General features: G+C 32.1%; 1 protein-coding gene across 2 annotated transcripts in view; it reads right to left on the minus strand.

The window, feature by feature from the left end:
- LOC114327539 (protein SPT2 homolog) overlaps positions 1-23,429 on the minus strand; it is an 89,655-nt gene extending 66,226 nt beyond the window's left edge. The window contains exons 1-5 of one of the 2 annotated variants that reach the window (XM_028276208.2): positions 23,354-23,429; positions 23,104-23,277; positions 22,851-23,018; positions 11,842-12,186; positions 11,596-11,755 (exon numbers count right to left, since the gene is read on the minus strand). In XM_028276208.2, coding sequence (XP_028132009.1) covers positions 11,596-11,755; positions 11,842-12,186; positions 22,851-23,018; positions 23,104-23,163 — 733 coding nt within the window. In that variant the 5' untranslated portion in view covers positions 23,164-23,277; positions 23,354-23,429. Of the gene's footprint in view, positions 1-11,595; positions 11,756-11,841; positions 12,187-22,850; positions 23,019-23,103; positions 23,316-23,353 lie in introns of those variants that run through there. The other variant, XM_028276207.2, reaches the window with a different exon arrangement.
- Between the last annotated feature and the right edge of the window lie 62 nt (positions 23,430-23,491).

Raw genomic sequence — 23,491 nt, forward strand, 5'->3', positions numbered from 1 at the left:
GGGCCGGACTGGCTCATGAAAAAGGCGCCAACCCAAATTTTAAAAAAGGCGCCGACCTAATATCTAAACAAAGGCGCCAGACACCCCTCCCAAAATTTTACATCAAGTAAATCAATATTACTCGTGAATTTTTTTAAGTTTAATTTTAATTTAACTCCATGAAGCAATTTACTATTTTTATTGGGAATAGTAAATTATATTAAGATGCCACAAAAATATAGCTTCAGTTTCCCAGTATCCCTTTTAGTCCAGAGACATTGGAGTGAGTCATCAGTGGTGGTGCAGCTCAAACAAACTATGAATGAATGAAATGATATGAAACATCATCAACTACATCAACATCAGTAGTGAAGGGAAAAAAAGGCAAGTACTTAGCAAAGAGGAAAAGAAGAAGGAGGAAACTATAATCTTCGGAAGAAAAGGGTCTTCGGTTAGAAGATATCCGGTCAGGGGTAGGGACCTGACCAAGACGGATATTCCAGGGGAGGCAACCTTGCAAAGGAGCTCCTCACTTGGGGAAAAAGATCTAGAGAGAAGGAGGAGAACTCCGACATAAGACTATGGTAAGAGCAATGGAGAACCGAGAGTTACAAATAATTTAGTGAAACTAATGTCTGACCATACAAACACGAAGGTCGAGATCAAGAATGATGTATAAACCTTAAGAGTGTCACCGAAGACATGGAGAGCACTTTCAGACAAGTCACCCTCGGCAGCATTGAGAAACGAGATAAAAAGTGGAGAAAACCGACGAGGAAGGAAGGACTAAGGAGACGGCAAGCGTGTCCGCACCGATGGACTTCGAAAGTTCTTCCCCGAAAAACTTGAGTGAAAGAGAAATAGAAATGATCGCAACGGTCCCGAACTCAGGTGAAAGAGGCTTTGAAAAAATAAACGACATTATAAAGTCCAATGGGAAGAAAATATCTATATGCGGTCGCCAAACCGGGAAGAGGGAATAAATCTGCAGGCGACTTAGTAGTGGTCATGGAACAAGGACTTTTCGGTGAGGGTAAAAGGTACCACGACCTGATAAGGGAAAAACCGGTAGTATTTGCAGGAGGTACATATAGCCCAGGAGAGGTGAAGTACCTTTAACTTAATACTATGACCACAATTACAAGAAAGGGTCAGGAGGAAGAGAACAGGGGAAATCGTCAGACTATTTTCAAGGTTCCTTTAGAGAAATGGATGACAAGGATAAGAGACTACTGGCAATTCTTTTGAAATTGAGGGAAGACATGGAGACAGTGGAGATCAGAGTAATTATATTATCATAGCTCCCCATTACTTTTAATAATGGGGGGCATGATAATAAAAGTAGGAACATCAGGCAAATCCTGAAAGTAATCTTCATGGGTATGCACAACCACCTCTCACTGAGAAGTACGAACGCGGGGACGCAGAAGTTGATTGTGAAGGGAGGTGGAAAATCCTACGCCGAGTTGCTAATCAAGGGTAGCGTAGACACGAGGAAGGAGAGGATTAGCGTCAGAAGCGCTAAGAAGACTAGGGGCGGGGAACTCAACCTCGAAGTGGCAGCAAAAGAACAAGCCGAGCACCTGAAGAAGACTATCGTGGCCCGCACGGAGGGAAACACAGTAGAAGATGTCCGGAGCTATCAGGACCAGGTGAAAATATTTGATATAGACGGAGATGTCACAAAGGAAGAAATCCTGAAGATGGTTCGGAGGTATACCGGCAGCAGGAAGCCTAACGACGTCAAACTCGTCTCTGTGAGAAAATGGAGAAGGCAATACAACCGTTACAGTCGGAATTGCAATAGTAAAAGCGACTGCAAGGGAAAAAACAAATGGGACTCCTGCTACCGATAAGGCAAGGGGGCACTAGACACGAGATTAAAGTAGTGAGGCGACTTTCTGCCTTACGTGTAAAGTCCGGTCACAGAGCCGACAGTTTACAGTTCTCGGAGTATAAAAAACTGATCCTGGAAAAGCGGGGCCTTAAGAGAGACCCTGCCACAAGGGACGAAAAAGGGTGGATGAAAGCACCTAGGACCAGGAATCAGACAAAAACCATCTAATACGAAGTTTCTTCAAATAAATGTGGGAAGGGCGAGGACCGCTCACGATGTTGCAGAAACACTTGCATGATGAGAAAGTTGTGACGTGATTCTCTTTCAGGAGTCTAATGTAAAGTTGGTCTCTCGACAAAGAATCATTAAACACAAGAGATCTGATGGGAAAAGGAAAAACCTATCAGAATGGATCCACGCCACAGGGATTACTTTGCTAAATGACTGTAAAGCACCTACGTTTGTGAGAGATAATAATGAATCATTTCTGAACATCTCAACGTCACTTCTAAACAGGGTCATAAGTCATAAGCTAGACTGTTTTGGAAGAAGAATCGCTCAGCTTACATAAATATGTGAGTTTTGAAATAACGAGCAAAAGGAAGAAACAGGAAGATAGAGATATTGATCCAAAGAGACTTTTAAATGAGGAGGTTTTTATGGATGCTTTTGGCTTGATTGGTCCGAGATGCGAGGATGTAAGTAAGTTGATCGAGGATCTAAGTGCGACATCACAGTTGGCTTATGTGAAGTCAAATGGGAGGTATGAAAGGAAACAACCATACAGGTGGAATGAGCGGCATGAATATCTGAGGACAAATTGTATTAGAGTAATAAGGGTACAACAAAGTTCAACTCGTATCAGGTATCAGATTAGCTTTAAATGTAGCAGATTAGATAAAGAATGCCTGATATGAGTTGAACGAAATGAATTTTGTTGTACCCACTGGCCTTATTATGTAGCACTCTAGGGCGCAACAATCTTATACGTATAATGTAGAAGTAAAAATTGTCTTCGAGGGCGCCGCTCGTTGCATCTAAGCTATTTATTAAAATATAATCAGCGGGGATTGATATCTACGAAAGGCGCCTGAATCGAAAAAATGTTCTTCGAGGGCGGCGCGCATCGCATCTAAGCTATTTGATTATCTGATACCTGATACATGTTGACAAGTTGTATTTTGTTCAATTTCTGGCTTCATTATTTAGAATTCTGGGGCACAACAATCCAGTATGTAAACCGTAGTTATGGAGCACAGAAAAATACACCTGTATAATTTAGGCCAATTGTGGGATGTAACATGTAACACTCTTTATATCAGATATCAGATAATCAAATAGCTTAGGTGCGAGGCGCAGTGCCCTCGAAAACCATTTTTTACAATTTGGGCGCTTTTCGTAGGTATAAATATCCGCTATTTCTATTATATTAGAAACAGCGGAAATTGATACCTATATGTCTTCGAGGGCATCGATAAAAATTTTCTTCGAGGGCGCCGCTCGTTACATCTAAACTATTTATTAAAATAGAATCAGCGGAGATTGATACCTACCAAAGGCGCCTGAATCGACAAAATTGTCTTCGAGGGCGCCTCGTCTAAGATTTTTATTATGATAGAAACAGCGGAAATTGATATCTACGAAAGGCGCCCGAATCGTAAAAATTGTCTTCGAGGGCGCCGCTCGTTGCATCCAAGCTATTTATTATAAAAAAAACAGCGGATATTGATACCTACAAAAGGTGCCCGAATCGTAAAAATCGTCTTCGAGGGCGCCGCGTATAAGGTATTTATACACACAGCGGAAATTACCTACGAAAGGCGCCGGAATGGTAAAAATTGTCTTCGAGGGCGCCGCTAGTTGCATCCAAGCTATTATAAAAGATACAGCGGATATTGATACATATGAAAGGCGCCCGAATCGTAAAAATGGTCTTCGAGGGCGCCGTCCGTCGTAGTTAAGCTATTTGATTATCTGATTCCTGATACAAGTTGTCTTTTGTTGTACCGACTGGCTTCATTATGTAGGATTCTTATTACTGAGGCATGTAAAAACATTTTTTTAGGGGAATGGTAGCTGTATCATCTTTGTGTAAAGGTTAAAAAAAAAATTTCCAGTTTAATTTTTTTTATGGATAGATAGGTACTAACGAAGGCAAAAGGCGCACCGGCCCCAGGGCCGGTGGGCCGGCGGGCCTGTCACCTAGAGTTACGAGGGTTTGTTTTTGGCACTTAATTGATGCAAACAAATTACTCGAGATTACTGATATTGTGGAGGAGCAATGACAGAACAATTAACAACATTAATTAGCAAAATCATAAAACACAATAAAGTACCGGAAGAATGGAGAACGAGCGAACTAATTCTACTATTCAAAAAAAGAGATAAAAAGCAGCCATAAAACTACAGAGGTATCAACTTGTTAAATAGTACCCTAAAACTTACAACTAAATTTTTACAAGACCTAATGAATCAGAGGATAAGTTTACCAGATGAACAACAGGGTTTTCGTACTGGAAGATCATGTAACGATGCAATTGTATGTATTTTTGCACAATGTTTCACCCTGAATTTTTTCAAATTTTTAAAATTGGTGAAACGCACCTTTAAAAATAAAAAACCGCATTTTTTCGGTTTTTTTTTTGGCTTTTGATACAATTTTATACATATTTTTCAAAAAAGGTAACACCGTCACTAGAATAGGTAAAAAACTGAAAAATAATTGGAGTTTGCTTAATAAAAATTTTTTGTAACGCCATCCATTTTCAAGATACAGGGCGTTGAGGAAAACAAAATTTTACACATTTTTTACGATTTTGCCGAAACTACTTGCAACATTGTAATAAAGCTTGGCGGGTTTTAAGAAGTAGTTATTGTGCATATTTTGACATACAATTAAGGATTTTATATTCATCATTGGCGCGCATATGGGTAATGGTCTGAACTTTTCAAAGAAAAAAAGATAGTACGCCACTGACATATTTCAAATTAACAATCATTTTTTAATTCCTCGTTCAATTTGCGATAAAAAAACTATCTTCTTATTTTTTCATACGACGCGTCGTTTTGATGCAAAAAATAAAATATCTTAACGCTTCCAAAGTATTCGAATTAGTTTTTATAATGGATGTACGAGTTTATGTAGATGTAGAAACTACTAGAAGTTCGAATGCTTTGTAAGGGTTCATAGGCGCCCATACACATAGCTTTTCGGGAAAGAACAAAAATTAAAATTATATTACAAAACGTATTTTTATCAAAAAATTATTGGATAATTTTGAGAGATAAATTGGAAACAACATATTTATTAATAAAAAATTCACATATTGGGTAATTAATAGTTTAACAGAAAATAAATGTGTGTGTCTGTGACAGCGGTCTATATGGAATTTGCATAATACACATTTCGCAGAGTCACGGTATGCTAGTAACGAAAACATTGAAAGATATTAGAAACGTGGGAACATAATATATCTATACTGTAATCGACACCCAAAATTACAAATTAAATGAATCCTTTATAATACTGCAAAGCAAATCATATCAGCAAGAAATCCGATCTCTGGCCGATAATCACTAATAGTCCAAGTAATGAAGCTTAATGGATCCAGAATGGATCGATTTGCTTAAAAATTTTTGAGAATAAGTAGTGGATAGTCCAAGGATCAAAATCTATATCATGCCGAAAGGCGCTTTTACCATGGGGGTGGTTGCCACCGCATCTCGGGGGTGAAAATTTTTTATTATATTTTAATTGCAAAGTTGGTGAAAACGTTCATTCTAAACGAACAAAGTTCTATTCATTTTTTTGCCAAATTGATAATTTTCGATTTATTCGCTATCAAAAGTGTTAGTTTTATATCGAAAAAATCAATGTTTTTAATAAGTTTTCTGCTAATAACTCCAAAAGTTTTCGTTTATCAAAACAATTTTACTTAACAAAAATGCACGTTTTGAAAAAATAAACAAAACCATTTTTTTTAATTTTCTTTAAGACCAATAGTAATCGAGCTATACTTTTTAATATGTTGGCTCTTCTTCGTCAAATGCTAAATATTGTAGATTCGAAGTCAAACGACGGGAAAACAATGCATTTTTCGAGGACAATTTGTTGAAACTAATTTAAAGTACTTAAAAATATCTATCTCCAGAAATTAAAAAGGAGTCTCTAGCTCAAAAATTAAGTGACTTATACTGAAAAGAATGTCAGTCCCTATTTTTTTCAGCGGAAAAGTGATCGCAAGCAGGAAGTTGATCTTTTAAAAGCCTACAAAATCATTTTTACAAAACTGTCTAAGATAAAAAATAAAAAAGTTACGGTTAAAAAATAGTATATCTTTTTGAAATAAAAGGAGAAATCCAATTGAAAGCATAATAATGTAAGTTAGCGGTATTTTTAGTCATTGGGCTTATTACTTCTTATTTATTTAAGCATTAATGATAGATTCTAGAAGTTTGACTGGCTTAGAATGATTAGTTTTAAAAAAACTGGAGTTAAAAGCGAATAACGAATTTTTGTATTTTGGTAAAAATGCCATTTTCTTCAGAATAGAAAGATTAGCATTAGAGATACGAAAAAATGTTTCGATATAAAATTGCAGGTTATTTAATTCCCAAGAACTTGGTTTGAGAAAAATTTTTCTACGGCAAAAATTGAGTGAATCGTAAATGAGTATATCGAGAAACATTGATTTTTTTTATACAAAACTAACACTTTCGATAGCGAATAAATCGAAAACTATTAATTTTATCAAAAAAATGTATAGAACATTTTTTCGCTTAGAATGAACGATTTTATCAACTTTTGCGGTCAAAATATAATAAAACATTTCCACCCCCGAGATAGGGTAGGTAGCAACCACCCCCACGGTAAAAGCGCCTTTTGAAATCATATAGATTTTGATCCTTGGACTATCCACTACTTATTCTCAAATTTTTAAGCAAATCGATCCATTCTGTAAAAATTGCGGGGTGAAAAGCTTCGGTTCCTGGCCTATAATGAGCCATTTTTTTTTAAATTGATTGAACATAGTCAAATTTTAGTTTGCAAAAGTATTTTTTTAGTAAGTAGGTTATTTTAAAGTGTACATTATGATGAACAGAACAATTTTATTTAAATGAAAACAGGTGATCTTTCATGACGAATGAGTGTTATATACAGGGTGTCCCAAAAGTAGCGGAAAGGTCGAATAATTCGCGAAATGAACATCGGATCGAAAAACTGAAAAATATGTGTTAAATATTTCTCAAAAATCTATGCGATGACACTAAACATGTCCACCACTTCAAACACTGGGTGTGAAGCTTTAAGATCTTAAATGGAACCCCTAATTTTTGTTGCAGATTTGGATTTTCCTTGTAAAAATAAGCAAATTTTATTCGAGCCATTTTGCGAGTTGTGGATGGAGAGCGCTATAATCGGAAAAAATCGATATATCGTGATGCCATAGCAAAATTATAGAAACGGTCTAATATCTCGAGAAATATACTTCTAAATGAAAAACTAAAAAACACGTGTTTAATATTTTTCAAAAATCTATAGAATGACACCAAACAGGATTTTTCATTCCACACTCTGGAGGTGGGGGTGAGAATTAACTTTAAAATCTTAAATAGGAACCCCCGTTTTTTATTGCAGATTGAGTTTCCTCCTCAAAAAATAAGTAACATTTATTCGAAACTTTTTTTAGAATTGTTGAGGATGCCGCTATAATCGGAAAATGCGATTTATTTGCGCCATCTATCAACGATTCTAAAAATGTTTGGAATATACAGCGTGTCTACTTGAGTTGGAAACATATGGGAAACTTTTTTATTATTAATTTTACGAAAAAAAGTTATTCTTTATAAAAAGTTCTGCATGCCCCAAAACCTAAGATTCAATTATCAGATATCAAATTTTCTCAATATTATACGAGGTATGTCAAAAAATATGAATTTCGGCTAAGGGTAAAGTACCTTTATTTCTCTCAATATCGAAAATTCTTATTATGAAAAGTTGTTTGGAAATAAAAACCAAGCTCAAATATGTAATTACATGCTTCTAATTGGGAAAAAATATTTTCCAAATTTTTCTCAAATTTATTGATACTAACTTCGTTTTTATTCATTACACATACGATAACTCTTTTATTATTACTTTTACGAAAAAAAGGTATTCTTTATAAAAATCTCTATATGTCCTAAGACCGAAGATTCAACCAACAGATATGACATTTTATTAATTTTATACGAGTTATGTCAAAAAATATGAATTTCACTTAAGAGTAAAGTACCTTTATTTTTCACAAAATTGAAAACGGTTATTAAAAAAGTTGTTTAGAATTAAAAACTATGTGTCAATATGCAATTACATCCTTCTAATTGAAATAATGTGAAATATAAAGGTGCTATAATATTGAGCGAATTTCATATTTTTGACACACCTCGTATAAAATTAATAAAAGTTGATATATCATGGTTGTGTCTTAGATTTTAGACCATGCAAAGTTTTTTATGAAGAATAACTTTTTTTCGTAAAATGAATAATAAACGAGTTATGATATTTGTAATAATTAAAAACGATGTTGGGTATCCATAAATTTGAGAAAATTTTTTTTTTTTTTTCAATAAGAAGCATGTAATTGCATATTTCATCTTAGTTTTTAATTCCAAACAACTTTTTATCATAAGAATTTTCGATATTGAGAGAAATAAAGGTACTTTACCCTTAGCCGAAATTCATATTTTTTGACATACCTCGTATAATATTGAGAAAATTTGATATCTGATAATTGAATCTTACGTTTTGGGGCATGCAGAACTTTTTATAAAGAATAACTTTTTTTCGTAAAATTAATAATAAAAAAGTTTCCCATATGTTTCCAACTCAAGTAGACACGCTGTATATGTGACTTATTTTTCATAAGGATTCTAAATCTGCAAAAATAAAGGGGGCTCCTTTTTAAGATTTTAAAGTAAAAACTTGGTTCGACAAATACTCATGGTTAGTCTACTAGCCAAAGTTGAAGGCAGGGCTTTGCAAGCATTGTATTCTTTTCAAACGGGTTTTAAAGAGAGGCGCACCTTTTGTGGTACCCATTACATTTCCATTATAAAACCTGGTCTAGTATTTAAATGTATGAATAATTTCTCACAACAGGGTTCAAACTAGGTTTTTTTAGGTAGTTTAAACTACAGTAGACTCCCTCTATAGCGAGAACTGAAATGGTGGACTAATTAATAAGCGAAACCTCGTTATATCCGTGTTCGTTATAGAGAGAGTCTACTGTATATATTGTCATCCGAAATATACAAAATGTAATGTGCAACATCTTCACGTTTGGCCCCCCTCTAAAAATTTTTATATGGGCGCCCTTGTAAGGGTTAAGATGTTTTCTTTTTTGAATAAAAATGACGCGTCGAATGAAAAAATAGGAAGATTTTTTGTCACAAATTGAACGAGGAATTCAAAAACGATTGTTAACTTAAAATATGTCAATGACGTTTTTTCTTTGAAAAGTTCAGACCATTACACCCTATGCGCGCCAATGATGAATATCAAATCCTTAATTGTATGTCAAAACATGCACAATGACTACCTTTTAAAACCCGCCAAGTTTTATTACAATGTTGCCAGTAATTTCGGCAAAATCGTAAAAAATGTGTAAAATTTTGTTTTCTTCAACGCCCTGTATCTTGAAAATGGATGGCGTCACAAAAAATTTTTATTAAGCAAACCCCAATTATTTTTCAGTGTTTTACCTATTCTAGTAACGGTGTTGCCTTTTTTGAAAAACATGTATAAAATTGTATCAAAAAACGAAAAGAAAAAAAAAACGAAAAATGCGGTTTTTATTTTTAAAGGTGCGTTTCACCAATTTTAAAAATTTGAAAAAATTCAGGGTGAAACATTGTGCAAAAATACACGTTATATATTTTTTTCGTGAAAACGAATGTGTTAAGTTATTTTTACTCATTTAAAATTTTAAAATCGTTCTAAAATTTAAGTTTCCCGCCAAAGATTAAAAAAAAAAAATTTTCGGACAGAACTTTTCAAAGCTTACAACTTTTTTATTTAAAGTTTTTCGCTAGTTCTCGATGCGGCTGGGATAAAAAATAAAAATGTAAAAACCATAATTATGCTCTAGGTGCGTCACATGACCACCTAGGGCAGGGGTCACCAATTAGCGGACCGCGGTCCGCATACGGACCGTGAGCTAGTTTTGTGCGGACCGTCAATAAATTCAGAATATACCTAGTGCTTGGCAAATTTGAAAATGTTTGGCCATGAAATTGTGTACTATGTTTGGCTCAACTTATGTGTGCGAAGCCGCTTTATCAAGAATGAACTTTATTAAAAATCGGTAGAGATCTCACTTAACAGTTGAATATCTCAACTACCTAATGACACTCAGTTGCACTAAACTCACTCCAAACTTCAGACAGGATAATTTCATTTTGTAAAGGGTTTTCCCCCTTATTGTTATACTTACTAATCATTAATTTTGAAATTAAGTAAGCTGTAATATAAAATTGTCATGTGCATTTTTTTATATTCATTTCCTCTCTACTATATGTTAAGTAGGAGTACTTTTCAGATGTGAATTTAATTAAAATAATTTTCAGATTTAATAAGTTTGCAACAAACACCTTGCATTGACACTAATGTACATAGAAAAGATAACATGTTAATTAGCATTTTGTACTATGATTATTTATTTTAAATTCCTCAGTTTCCTTTCTACAAAATTGAAGATGAAGAAAAAACTTAATGAGCATTCAAAATATAAATTCCTAATTTTTAAAAAATATTCTCAGTAACAATTTACAATACTGCTGTTTTCAAAATATAATGATAATAACATCAAAACAATACACAATGAATTTATATTTTATTTATTGTACCAGGAAAACTTGAAAAGTATACAGTAACCAAAAAACAATCAGATATTATTAGTTTTCCTTTCCATATTAGTCCATGTGTGAGGCCACTTTCGTATGAAAAATGTTTCTGACTCGATTTCTTTGCGGATTCCTGTTCAAAAATGTCCCCTTTAAACAAATCTGAAGGGTGCCGGGTGAAACAATTTTTTTAAGGAAATTCAAAATTACTTTTTTGCATCGAAAAATGTATTTTTAGGTTTCTTGGGTAATTATAAACAATAAAGGCCTCTTGTGATAAGTTTTAATACAATGACAGATCTTTTTTATTTAAGATGACCTAAAAATGCTAAAAACATATTTTCGCGGACAAAAAAGGTGATGTTTTGAATTTGTTAAAAACAATATTATACAATTGCTGCCCAAAAATTTCGCCCGGCAACCTTCTGATTTGTTTATAGGGGATATTTTTTAACAAGAATCCACAAAGAGACCGAATCAGAACAGTCAGACACAGGCACCATAAATCCGGACCCCGGAAGTGTCATAGGTTTTCGAAACGGACCCTCAAGGAAACTAATTGGTGACCCCTGACCTAGGGGGCTACAAATTTCAGAAAGTTAGTTTCACTATATATGCTAAACGGTGACCTATATGGAATTCGAATCGAGTTGGAGGCACTTTTCATCATCTTACCCGGCTAGGCCCTTTACAGAAATTTAATAATGAATCAAGTAGTGATTGTACCAAAAGAAATAGAGCTATTAGGTTAAAATGTCGTTAATTGTATTATTATTTTAAAGAACTCTGAAATATAAACATAAATTCATCTTGTTCTATAGATAATACAGATTAAATCAATGTTCAATAGCCTATTTTTGACCTTGCACAATCTGAAATAAATTATAAGTATGTACCTGCAAAGTTCATTGGTGGCGGAGCTGGTTTTGGTTTGGGCTTAGGAGGTGGTGGCATCTTCTCTCTGTCAGATTTATCGGAAGAACTTTTTGGTTCATCAACAGATCTATCTGGAGCATCGTAACTAATTCCTTCTTCATCAGCATCATCCTTTTTCTCCTTTAAAAGAACAAAAGTTTTAATTAGTAAATAAATATTTATTTAAGTAGGTACTTAAAATTACTTAAAATATATGTAATAATTACCTTATGCTTTCTTTTTCTTTTGTGTGGCAATAAGGCTTCTTCCCTTTCTCTGTCTAAGGCAGCTTTTACCCTATCTTTAGTACTTCCTAAATTAGTACTAACAGTTTTCTTGGACATGTCAAATTTCGGTGGTTCTTCTGGCATTTTACTATACTTTTCCATCATTTTAGTATAATACTGTGATGCCTCTTGAGACACGTAACCGTAATCATCTTCATCAGGTTGCATGGGGCCAGCAAGGGTGACAGCAGTGTTATCATTATCAATGGCATCTTCAATAACAGATTGATTGGCAGATTTGGTCCTTTTAAGCATAACATTCACTCGTTTGGTCGCTTTCTTGTCCTATATTAACAATTTTTTTTCAATTAGTATAAATGGTAATTAAATGCTACTATTTTTTGTAACATATTGATTTAATAGCATCACAGAAACGGTACCTCTAAATAAAAACAAATGTGATATGCAACAGAAAACAGATTTATAGGATCACAAAATGACATGAGTTATACCAGAGAATAATTGATAGCAGAATATGTGAAGAAAAACAAACATCAACAAATCAGTTTAGGTTTGCAAAAGAGACAATTTTTATTACAAGGCAAATGATGAAAAAATATAGGAATAAATGAACAAAGATTTCAATTGGTATTTATTGATCTGAGGGAGCTTATGATGTATTATTCCAAGAGCTTTTTTTGGTGGCTATTTAAAAAGAACACAGTAAATGAAATGATAAATCAAAAATAAAAAATGTAACAGATGAATAAGATAGAATAACAATTATTGTTAAATGTAGGGGACTTAAATTGGTTACATAATATTATTCCAATCCTTCTACCTTATATGTAAGCAGATAAGGCAATGATTTAAAGTTTGAACATTAAGAATGACAGAAATATATTATAAAAGTACCATAACTATTTTTTTAATGATGCACTTCATACAATAGTGCACCTCCTGAAAGTTTGAAAATAACTCCCCAAAACACAGAAGAATTATGGACCCTTATTGAAAAATTGTTACTGATAAACCTTGGCAGAAGATGAAAATGTATCAATAAATTTTATTAGCATAGTGGTTAGAAAGTTAGAGGAAATTAATATCTAATAATCAGGAAACTAAGACAATATATTTAAAATTCATTACTTGATCTGTTTTGAATGTACTCCATTAAAATGTTACATTTTTTGAGCCATACCTTGCATTTGTTAGAGGAGTCAATTTTATTTCTTTAATGTGTAGGGGGGATCAGTAGAAGTTAAAGTTCAAGTTTTTGGGGTCGCCACCATTGTCCCCCGGCCGCCATCTTTCAATTGGGGTGCAAAGGGGTTTCGCGCTATATCTCGTAAACTACCAACCCTACGGAAAATCTAATTAAACATAAAATGTAGCAAATTAAATTTTCTACAATTTTGTTTCTATTACTTTTTATCGTCAAGTGACCAACAAAAAAGATATAAATAAAAATATGTAAAAAATTTTTAACAAGTTTCCTTTTGGAGGTTATAACTTTTTTTCAGTTCATTTTAAAATAAAATAACACTATAGGTTTGTTCCAACTCGATACAAAACCGTTTTTGAACGGTTACGAGTATGCGCAGTAACGAAAAATGTGTTACTGCGCATAATTATTCGTTATTGCGCATGCGCGTAACGATTCAAAAACGGTTTTGTATCGAGTTGGAACAAACCTATAGCAATTTTGTAGAGGGTTTTTCAGCGAACAATTTCCACTATAAAGTTGTTTAATTCTATTTATTTATATAGGTTTTACAGCGCTCCAAGCTTGACCAGATTCTTGAATGCTCATAGGGATACAATAAAAACAAAAGTTAGGCTTACTGTTCTATATATATATATATATATATATATATATATATATATATATATATATATATATATATATATATATATATATATATATATATATATACACAAAGGAAAGGATCAATGGGAAAGCAGCTGAATAATGGAGCCAAGAGTACTCTTTTTTTCAAATATCAAATATTTCGGTATTTATTTGATACCATCATCAGTGATAGCTAAAAGATTGTTTTGGTGAGCTACATTACAAAATATAAATTGAAAATTTCGACTTACAAAATTGAGAATGTGGCTATGTTGTTAAAAAATATGTAGAAAAGCCTCCAGAGGGGAAACATGTTGTGATTTAAAAAATTATTGTCAATAAAACACAAAAAACATCTGAACAACAAAAAACTGTAACAATACACATTTGAATAAATTAATTAAAACCAATAAAAAATTTTTGAATATTAAAATCTAAACATTGGAAAACAGACATTAAGTAGGTACAACTGGTACTTTTTTGTACATGAAAAAATTGAAATTCAACTAATCTGGCGGTAATATATTTCATGTTCCATGGTATAAAACAAGTGATAGCCGACAACGACAAACTTCAAGTCAAGTAAATATGACATTCCAAGTTTTGTATTTTATTTACCCTAACCTAACCCTACTTCTCACTGTAAATATAGATAAATTTCACATGTGGATATTTGAAAATATGAAATATAACATGAAATGGAACAAAACAACAAAATCCATTTCATGTTATATTTCATATTTTCAAATATCCACATGTGAAATTTATCTATATTTACAGTGAGAAGTAGGGTTAGGTTAGGGTAAATAAAATACAAAACTTGGAATGTCATATTTACTTGACTTGAAGTTTGTCGTTGTCGGCTATCACTTGTTTTATACCATGGAACATGAAATATATTACCGCCAGATTAGTTGAATTTCAATTTTTTCATGTACAAAAAAGTACAAGTTGTACCTACTTAATGTCTGTTTTCCAATGTTTAGATTTTAATATTCAAAAAATTTTTATTGGTTTTAATTAATTTATTCAAATGTGTATTGTTACAGTTTTTTGTTGTTCAGATGTTTTTTGTGTTTTATTGACAATAATTTTTTAAATCACAACATGTTTCCCCTCTGGAGGCTTTTCTACATATTTTTTAACAACATAGCCACATTCTCAATTTTGTAAGTCGAAATTTTCAATTTATATTTTGTAATGTAGCTCACCAAAACAATCTTTTAGCTATCACTGATGATGGTATCAAATAAATACCGAAATATTTGATATTTGAAAAAAAGAGTACTCTTGGCTCCATTATTCAGCTGCTTTCCCATTGATCCTTTCCTTTGTGTATTCAATTGTTCAGCTGTGATCAAGACTTGGATATATATATATATATATATTTTTATTCATACAATTTATTATGATTTTAACATTCCTATGCTATTATTAATCTGTTTTTGACCTTTCTCCCCACTATAAAACTTATAACCCTAAGCATATATAGAAAAGGCCCAAGAAATTGTTTGGGGACAAATTCGCCGGTTCAAAAGAAGAATGACGCAACCGCAAAATTCTTAAGAAGGGCAAAAAAACGATTTTTGATATCAAAATCATAAAGTATGATCAAAATTAGCCATTCACCACACCGTGGTCAGGATATCGAGATTTAAGCGTTTTTTGGGGTGTGCTGCTTGTCTATGAAGTAACATACCTTTTTTCCTATTGGATATTTTGACTTAAAATTTTTCAAAAAACTTCTTCATGAAATATATTTTATTGTTGTGTTGGTTAAAATTATAAACTAAAAAGTTTGTCACTCAACTTTTTTAAGTAAACATGAAACTAACGAAATATGATGACAAAATGTTTAAAAATTAACAACTCCTTTTTTATTGTGTTTAAACATTTTGGACAAATTTCATTGTTATCTACATACTTCACAGATGACACAGTAAAATTTTCAAAAGGAAATATTTACAGCGACCAAAGATACAGCGAGGTAAATTTGAGAAATCATCAAAATTAATTTTTGCATAAAATTTGATTTTTGAACATGTTCCACCACCTCTAGATAAAAATAAACTTCATATTCGGATTCAGCGACCTCGAAAACATAAAAAATAGACCAAAATTAGTCATTCACCTTAAATTCGATTTTCGTGGTCGGCATAACGGTTGATGCCTCTCGCCTAATATATGGATAGAAAAATATTATTTTCATTGTATTCCTATGAGAATTCGAGAATTTGGTCAAGTTTGGAGCGCTGTAAAACCTAGATAATAAATAAAATTAAACAATTGTATAATGAAAATTGTTCATTGAAAAATTCTCTATAAAATCGCTATGATGTTATTTTATTGTGAAATGAACGGAAAAAAAGTTATAACCTCCAAAAGGAAACTTCTTACAAAATTTTCTCATATTTTTGTTTATAACTTTTTTGTTAGTCACTTGACGATAAAAAGTAATACATATAAAATTAAAGAAAATTTAATTTGCTACATTTTATGTGCTATTAAATTTTCTGTAGGATTGCTAGTTTAGGAGATACAGCGCGAAAGCCCTTTGCACCCCTTTTTCCATTATGGCGGCCGGGGGACAAGGGTGGCGACCCCAAAAACTTGAACTTAAGCTTCTACTGAACCCCCCTACACATTAAAAAATAAAATTGACTCCTCTAAGAAATGCAACCCTAAATGTAACATTTCAATGGACTAATGGTCATACTTATATATTTAAAGTTTAAGCAGCCCTTACACGATCAATATTACTGATTATCAGTAATGCTGACAGTAGTATACCCCACCTTTGTATCAATACTCAGAATATTGATTATCAACCTTACATGATCAGTATTACTGAGCCCCAAACATCAGTAATATTCGATATTGTTTTGTTTTGCGTAGCTTAATCTAAATTATTTTATTACAAAGAGTTTTAATTTTGTGTCTAAAAATGGATATGAAAAAGAAAGCATGCCTTCCTGTAATATTAGCACGTGCAATGAAGTATCCCGCCTAACGTCTTCACTGTTACAAGGTGAAAAACTGAAATAGTGGTTACAAAAATGTGAAAATATTTTTGAAGTTACACTTCTTTAGGCACGAGGGTGAATTTTTATATTCCCTGGCGCATGCGCACACCGAAAGTATGGTGTATGGTATTAGTCGCTCAAACGTTATACGGGATCTGATTGGGTGTTAAATATGGAGATTATGGATAAACAAATGTTGCGTATATTAGTTTTTATTGTTGCGATGGCAGAGAAAAAAGCAAGTTTATAACTGTACTGACTTTTTAAATGGTTTTTAAAAGCGACAGGTACGTAATAATTGTACATGTTTCAGTATCCTAATAAAAAATTACATATAGGTACCTACTTACCTATTTGGAAAATTTAAAATGAACCTACCTCCAAAATAGTATGTAATGCTTTGATTTACATAATTTGATTACCATCAAAATTTCTACCAATATCCACCTTATATATTGTTAAACCACAAAATATTCCTTTAGTTCCACAAAAATCAAACTAATGTAATTAAATTCATATAAGTAAACAACTGTCAAAAGCTTATGGTGTAAACGTTCAGTTGGTGTATATTCCCACATAACAGATACGCGAAGGTGGCACAATGGGAAAACACTTTAATTTTCGCGAGGAAGCGGGTTCGATCCGCATGCAAGTTACTATTTTTTTTATTTTATTTTATACATTTTATGATTGTAAGTATATTATTATATTATAATTTTTTTCAGAAAATACGTATTTAGTTCAAATTTTTGGCAACAATTATTTTGTTCAGAAATCATTTCTTTGTAGCATTTTTCAATGTGTTTGTGTGTGTTTTATTCTTTCATTTTTGAAGTTATACTTCTTTAGACGCGATTGAGAGTAAAATTTCATAATACTGCGCGCATGCGCACACAGACAGTATGGCGTTTAGTTGCTGAATCTTTCAAGTTATGTATAAATTTATCAGTGCAAGAAAAGGTGTGAAAAGAATATATTAGTGTTTTTAGTAAATACATATATTTATTATAATTTTTGTGTCTTTGGATTTGTCTTCCTCAGGAGTAAGATGAATATTATTAAAACATTTGATTGTATATTTATTATACCTATTTGTCTGTTTGTTACCGGGAAGTGTCATTAGGCACGTTCGAACCGATACAGACACAGTCCTCGTAGCGTATTTGGTATAGCGTTCGGTCAGAGATCGAGAGGTCTTGAGTTCGAGTCCGGAGCAATCCTATACTTCGTTTTTTATTTTTTTGAAAGCGGTAAGCACACAATTAGTTTGGTGTTTAAAAAAATTAAATCAAACTGTTTAAAGTATATTTTGTTTTAAGAAATCATATAATAGGTTTAAAAAAATTAAATCAAACTGTTTAAAGTATATTTTGTTTTAAGAAATCATATAATAGAAGTATAACTTCTTACGTGCGTACAAAGTACACACATATTCTTTTTTTAATTTTTGGTATTGTTTTAATAACAATTTGTGGAAAGTAGTAAGTATTAAAATTAGTTTAATATAGAAATTAAATATAAATAAACTGTTTAAAGTATATTGATTTCGTTGAAATCATATAATAGAAGTATAACTTCTTACGTGCATACAAAGTACAGTAAAACCTCGATATAACAGACTAATAGGGGGGGCGGGATGTCCGATAAAGCCGAAAGTCCGTTATATAAAAATAGGTCAATCAAAATCAATAAAAAAAATTAATTTTGAAAATATGTACCTGCTGTAATTAGATACAGTGTACACATCTGTGCATTAAAAAGGTAGGTACTTATTAAGTTTTGTTTGCTTCTTTTTTACTTTTCTACTTCATCTAAAAACTTTATGCAATATTCTCGTTTGGTTGCCAAAATTATTCACTGATCTATGGGTTGAATAAGCGATATATGTTTTGGTAAAAACATACAATCAAAGTTGCCATCTTCTGAATGTCGAATATTTTTAGGGAAATAAGCAGGAGCGTTGTCTAAAATCAATAAACATTTCACCTATTTGGGCGGTATTTCCTGTTCCTTTTGTTGAAATTTTCTCACTGCAGGTACAAATTCTTTAAAAAATCAATTTTTGAAAATATCTATGGTGAACCATGCCTTATTAGAGCTATAATATGAAACGAGAAGATGATGCATTATAAATATCTTTAACAACTCTAGGTTTACCAGATTTGACAACAATTATAATTTGCTGAGATCCTGTCCTTGCTGATTTTTCTCAGATTTGATCAGATTTTTTGTCCATTATATCCGAAGTCCTTTAAATAGAGGTCCATTCTATCGAGGTTTTACTGTACACACATTCTTTTTTTTCTTAACATTCTGTTTTTTGATTCATTCGCTTATGTTGGATAATAAAAAAGTTAGGTGCCTACTTTAACAACTAGCCTTGTTTTTCATCAGTACCTATGTATTATCTTTTTAAATAAGTATGGAAAACTTTAAATGGTAATTCTGCATGAAAAAATAATGACAGTTTGCTTTATAAACGTATGTCTGCAAATACTTCGTTTCCGAGATAGAGGGTGTTGAAATTTTTCTTACAAACTAACAATTTATTTATTGTTCTAAAACCGGTTGAGATATGCAAATGAAATTTGGTGGGTTATAAGAGGTAGGTATTGTGCATTTTTTGACACATAATTAAGAATTTTATGTTCACGATTGGAGCACATAAGGGTCATATTACCTGTATGCACACCAATGGTGAATATTAAATTCCCAATTGTATATAAAAAAAATTCATTTGCATATATTAACCGGTTTTAGAGTAATAGTAAAATCTAACAAAGTCAAAGTCAAAGTCAAAATTTTATTTACGCATATAGCATTTACAGAGTAAGTAGGTATAAAACAACAATAATTATAAAAGTACAAAGGATAGTTATAAGTATAACCTATATAGTCTTACAAAGTTAAATCATTAGAATATACATACAAGTCAAAATATATTAAAAGATTACTATAACAATAACAAGATGTCTTTGTGACTAGATTTTTTTTTCAATAATTATAAAAACACTGAAACATATATATAACAAAAAGTTTGAAGGTAACAAATTTGAAATCAGATTACATATTTAATAAATAAGACACATTTTACCATAATAATTTTAACATTAATTTGATAGAAACTTTTTTATTTTACAACTAAATTTATTAAAACCATCATTAAATAAATCCAAATCACACTTTTGTAACATTTCATTTGTTAATTTGCTCATTCGACAAATAGGCGAGTTAATACCATAATTGGTTCTATGAAACTCAATGTTAAGTAGATGGCTATTTCTGGAACACGCAGGCCAACAGCTGCCAGGAGATCTGGGTCATCAATAATATTATTTATGATTTTATATATTGTATAAATATCTAAATAGTTCCTTCTGGTTTCCAAAGGGGTTAAATTCAAAAGCCTCATGATGTCATTAACATTTATCTCTTCATAAGGTATTTTTAGTTTGTGACCTATTCGTCTCAAAAACGTTCTCTTAACTCGTTTAAGTTTTTCTTTGTGCACAGTGTAATATGGATGCCATATAGGTGCTGCATATTCTAGAATTGATCGCACTAAGGAACAGTAAACTTCCTTTAAAACAAATATATTGTCAAAACATTTTAATGTTCTAAAAACAAACCCTAACAACCTCATTGCTTTATTTGTAATCAGATCAATATGGTTTGAGAAATTTAATTCACTATCAAACCATACACCAAGATCTTTTATTAGGTAACATCTTTCAAGGCCTACCGAATTCAGAGTGTAATTGAAAAGAATAGGTTTTTTTATTCTGCTAAATGTAATGATTTTACATTTATTTATATTTAATGTTAGATTATTAGTATTACACCAATTTGAGAAGATATTGAGTTCTCTTTGTAAGTCTAGACAATAATTTGGAGACTTGATGATGTTCAGTATTTTGACATTATCTGCGAAGGCCTTGAATAAACAGTTATTAAAAACATTCTTGATATCATTAATAAATACATTGAATAATAAACTTGATAAGTGACCACCCTGTGGAATTCCAGAAGTAAGAATGATTTCAGATGAGATAAAGTTCTTCATTTTCACAACTTGTTTTCTTTCTTTAAGGTTACTTTGAAACCAATCAAACATTGATCCATGAATGCCCAAGGCAGACATTTTTCCAAGTAAGATATTCTGATCAATTTTGTCGAATGCCTTAGAGAAATCGGTATAAGTTACATCAACCTGGTACCCATTCTCCAAGGCACCTAACAAGATATGCTCATAACTTAAAAGATTAGAAACTGTTGACCTACCTTTGGTGAAACCGTGCTGTTCAAAAATAATAATATCTCTAAAAAGTGGATTTAATTTATCTGCCACCATTGCTTCGAAAACCTTTGGAATAAGTGAAGTCTTAGATATAGCTCTATAATTTTTAATATTTGACTTATCTCCATCCTTATAAACGGGTGTAACAAAAGATTGTTTCCAAACAGCTGGAAATTTTCCAGATTTCAAGGATAGGTTAAAGATTTTACACAAAACTTCTGAAAGGACATATTAACAGTTCTCTAAAAACAATACTGGCAGATCATCCGGACCCTTACTTAGTGATGGTTTCAATTTGCTTATTCTATCAAAAACATCCAACACAGAAAGTTCCATACCACCAACATCTAAAAATTTTTCATATCTAAAAGACATGTGTGTATCTTCATATTCCGAGAAAGCAGATGCAGAATGTTCAGAAAACAACTCAGTTATTTCCTGGGGATCAGTTGTCTCTCTTTCAGAAAAGAACATACACTGTGGATACTCCAGAGAACCCTTTTTTGAAGTTACAAACTGCCAAAATTCTTTTTTGTTAGATAGTTGGGACTCTAAATTTTTTAGATAGTTCTTATATGATGTTTTTGATAATTCTCTACATTGAGTTCTTATGGAAGAGAATTTTAAGTAATCTTCATAGGACCTTGTGCTTTTGTATGTTTTATGAGCTTTTTTCTTTTCAATAAGATGTTTTAATTCGTTATTCATCCATCTTGAGAATTTTGGGGATTTGTATCTAGATCTAGGTGTAAAGGTATCAATAATATAGAATACTATGTCATAAAATTGAGATACAACAATATTGACATCTGCTTCCTCAGAAATGAAACTCCAATCCACACAAGACAGATGATAATTTATTTGTCTAAAATCAGCACATTTGAAGTTATAATAATAATAATCACTAAGCAATGGTATTGAAGCATCAGATAGAACAAAATCTAACTCAAAAGCTGGGTGAGGGTCATCCAATTTTAAAACAGGTTTATCACTTATGACAACATGTACATCCTTATGGTTGGAGAAAAGTAGATCCAAATAGTTGTTATACCTGTTTGGAATGTCTATATTTTGATATAATCCAAGGTAAGCAGCACAATCAGATATAAAATTAGCTTGTTTAGTTATTATTCCACAAGGGATCGAACTATTTTCACAACTTATCCACTTTATCTTAAGTAAATTAAAATCACCCTATAATAGAATGTCAGTAATTTCCATTTGCTCAACAACATTCATGACAGATAAACAATATGTCTCATAAGTTTCTACATTTGAATCACCAGGCACCATCTTAAATCTAACTGACGTAAATCGTCAGTTTGTAAGGAGAATTTCAAGGCCCCTATCTCGGAAAAGAGGCATTTGTGGACAGCAAACTGCCATTATTTGTTCATGCAGAATTACCCATTAAAGTTTGCCAACAAGGCTAAGTAGTTGTTAAAGTACGTAACTTTTTATTATCCAACATAAGCGAATGAATCAAAAAAATAGAACGTTAAAAAAAAGTAATGAAGGGTCATGAGAACTTGGGGTTCGTTGGGTTGGGTTTTAATTTCAGTATTTTATAAATGCCAGAATATTCCACAGTGTGACATGAACTGTGAGAAAAAATCACAGTTTGGTTGGTACACCCAGTATACAATGACAATTTACCTGTCTAGCAACAATATTATTACAGTGATATTGTTAATGAACAAGGCTATTACATATTAAAAAAATCACTTAAATTGGACAACAGGTTTAGGAAATTCAAGACATCAAAAATGACCCATTTAAGATGGTGCTTTAATTTCTTGGAGAAGTGTATATTTAAAACAACAAATGATTTACTAACCTGAGATCGAAGAGCAAGCAATTCATCTCGCTTTTTTCTGGCTTCCTCAGCTTTTTGTTTTTCTTCAGCCTCCTTCTTGGCCAAAAATTTTTTTATATTATCTGAAAGTTGTCTCTCGGATTTCTTTTCTTTTTTGGGAGGTTCAAATTTGGTGCTATAATACCTGACCTAATAACACAACATTCAAATAAAACTTAAAATCTAGTAAATATGGTAAAAATTTTCTAGAATGATAATTAGATGTTTCCATTACCCTCTGATCCTTTGATTTTTCATTTTTCTGTGCTGTGTGTAGTAGCTGGCCAAAATCCATTGTTTATTATTATTAATTAATTATACGCATTAGTAGAAGGTAAAACAAATAAAACAATTTTAGTCAATGGACCTCAAAATTGCATATCGTACATGTCAACGTCCATGATGAAAACTGAAACAGGGTGAAGATAGCAATAAATATTATTAGATTTCTTCTGCAAGTAAGGTTGCCGTCAAACTATTTTTACCTTATTTTTACACCAGGCAACAACCATTGGCGAGGAACCGCAAAGTGGGCGACGCCTTGTGGCGAATTTCAAAAGCATCAACTCAAGGAACATTTTTGTCATTAATTTGTGTACATATTTGCGGTCAGTTTATTGTAA

This window comes from Diabrotica virgifera, chromosome 1 (genome assembly GCF_917563875.1).
Source record: "Diabrotica virgifera virgifera chromosome 1, PGI_DIABVI_V3a".
NCBI classification, from domain to species: domain Eukaryota; kingdom Metazoa; phylum Arthropoda; class Insecta; order Coleoptera; family Chrysomelidae; genus Diabrotica; species Diabrotica virgifera.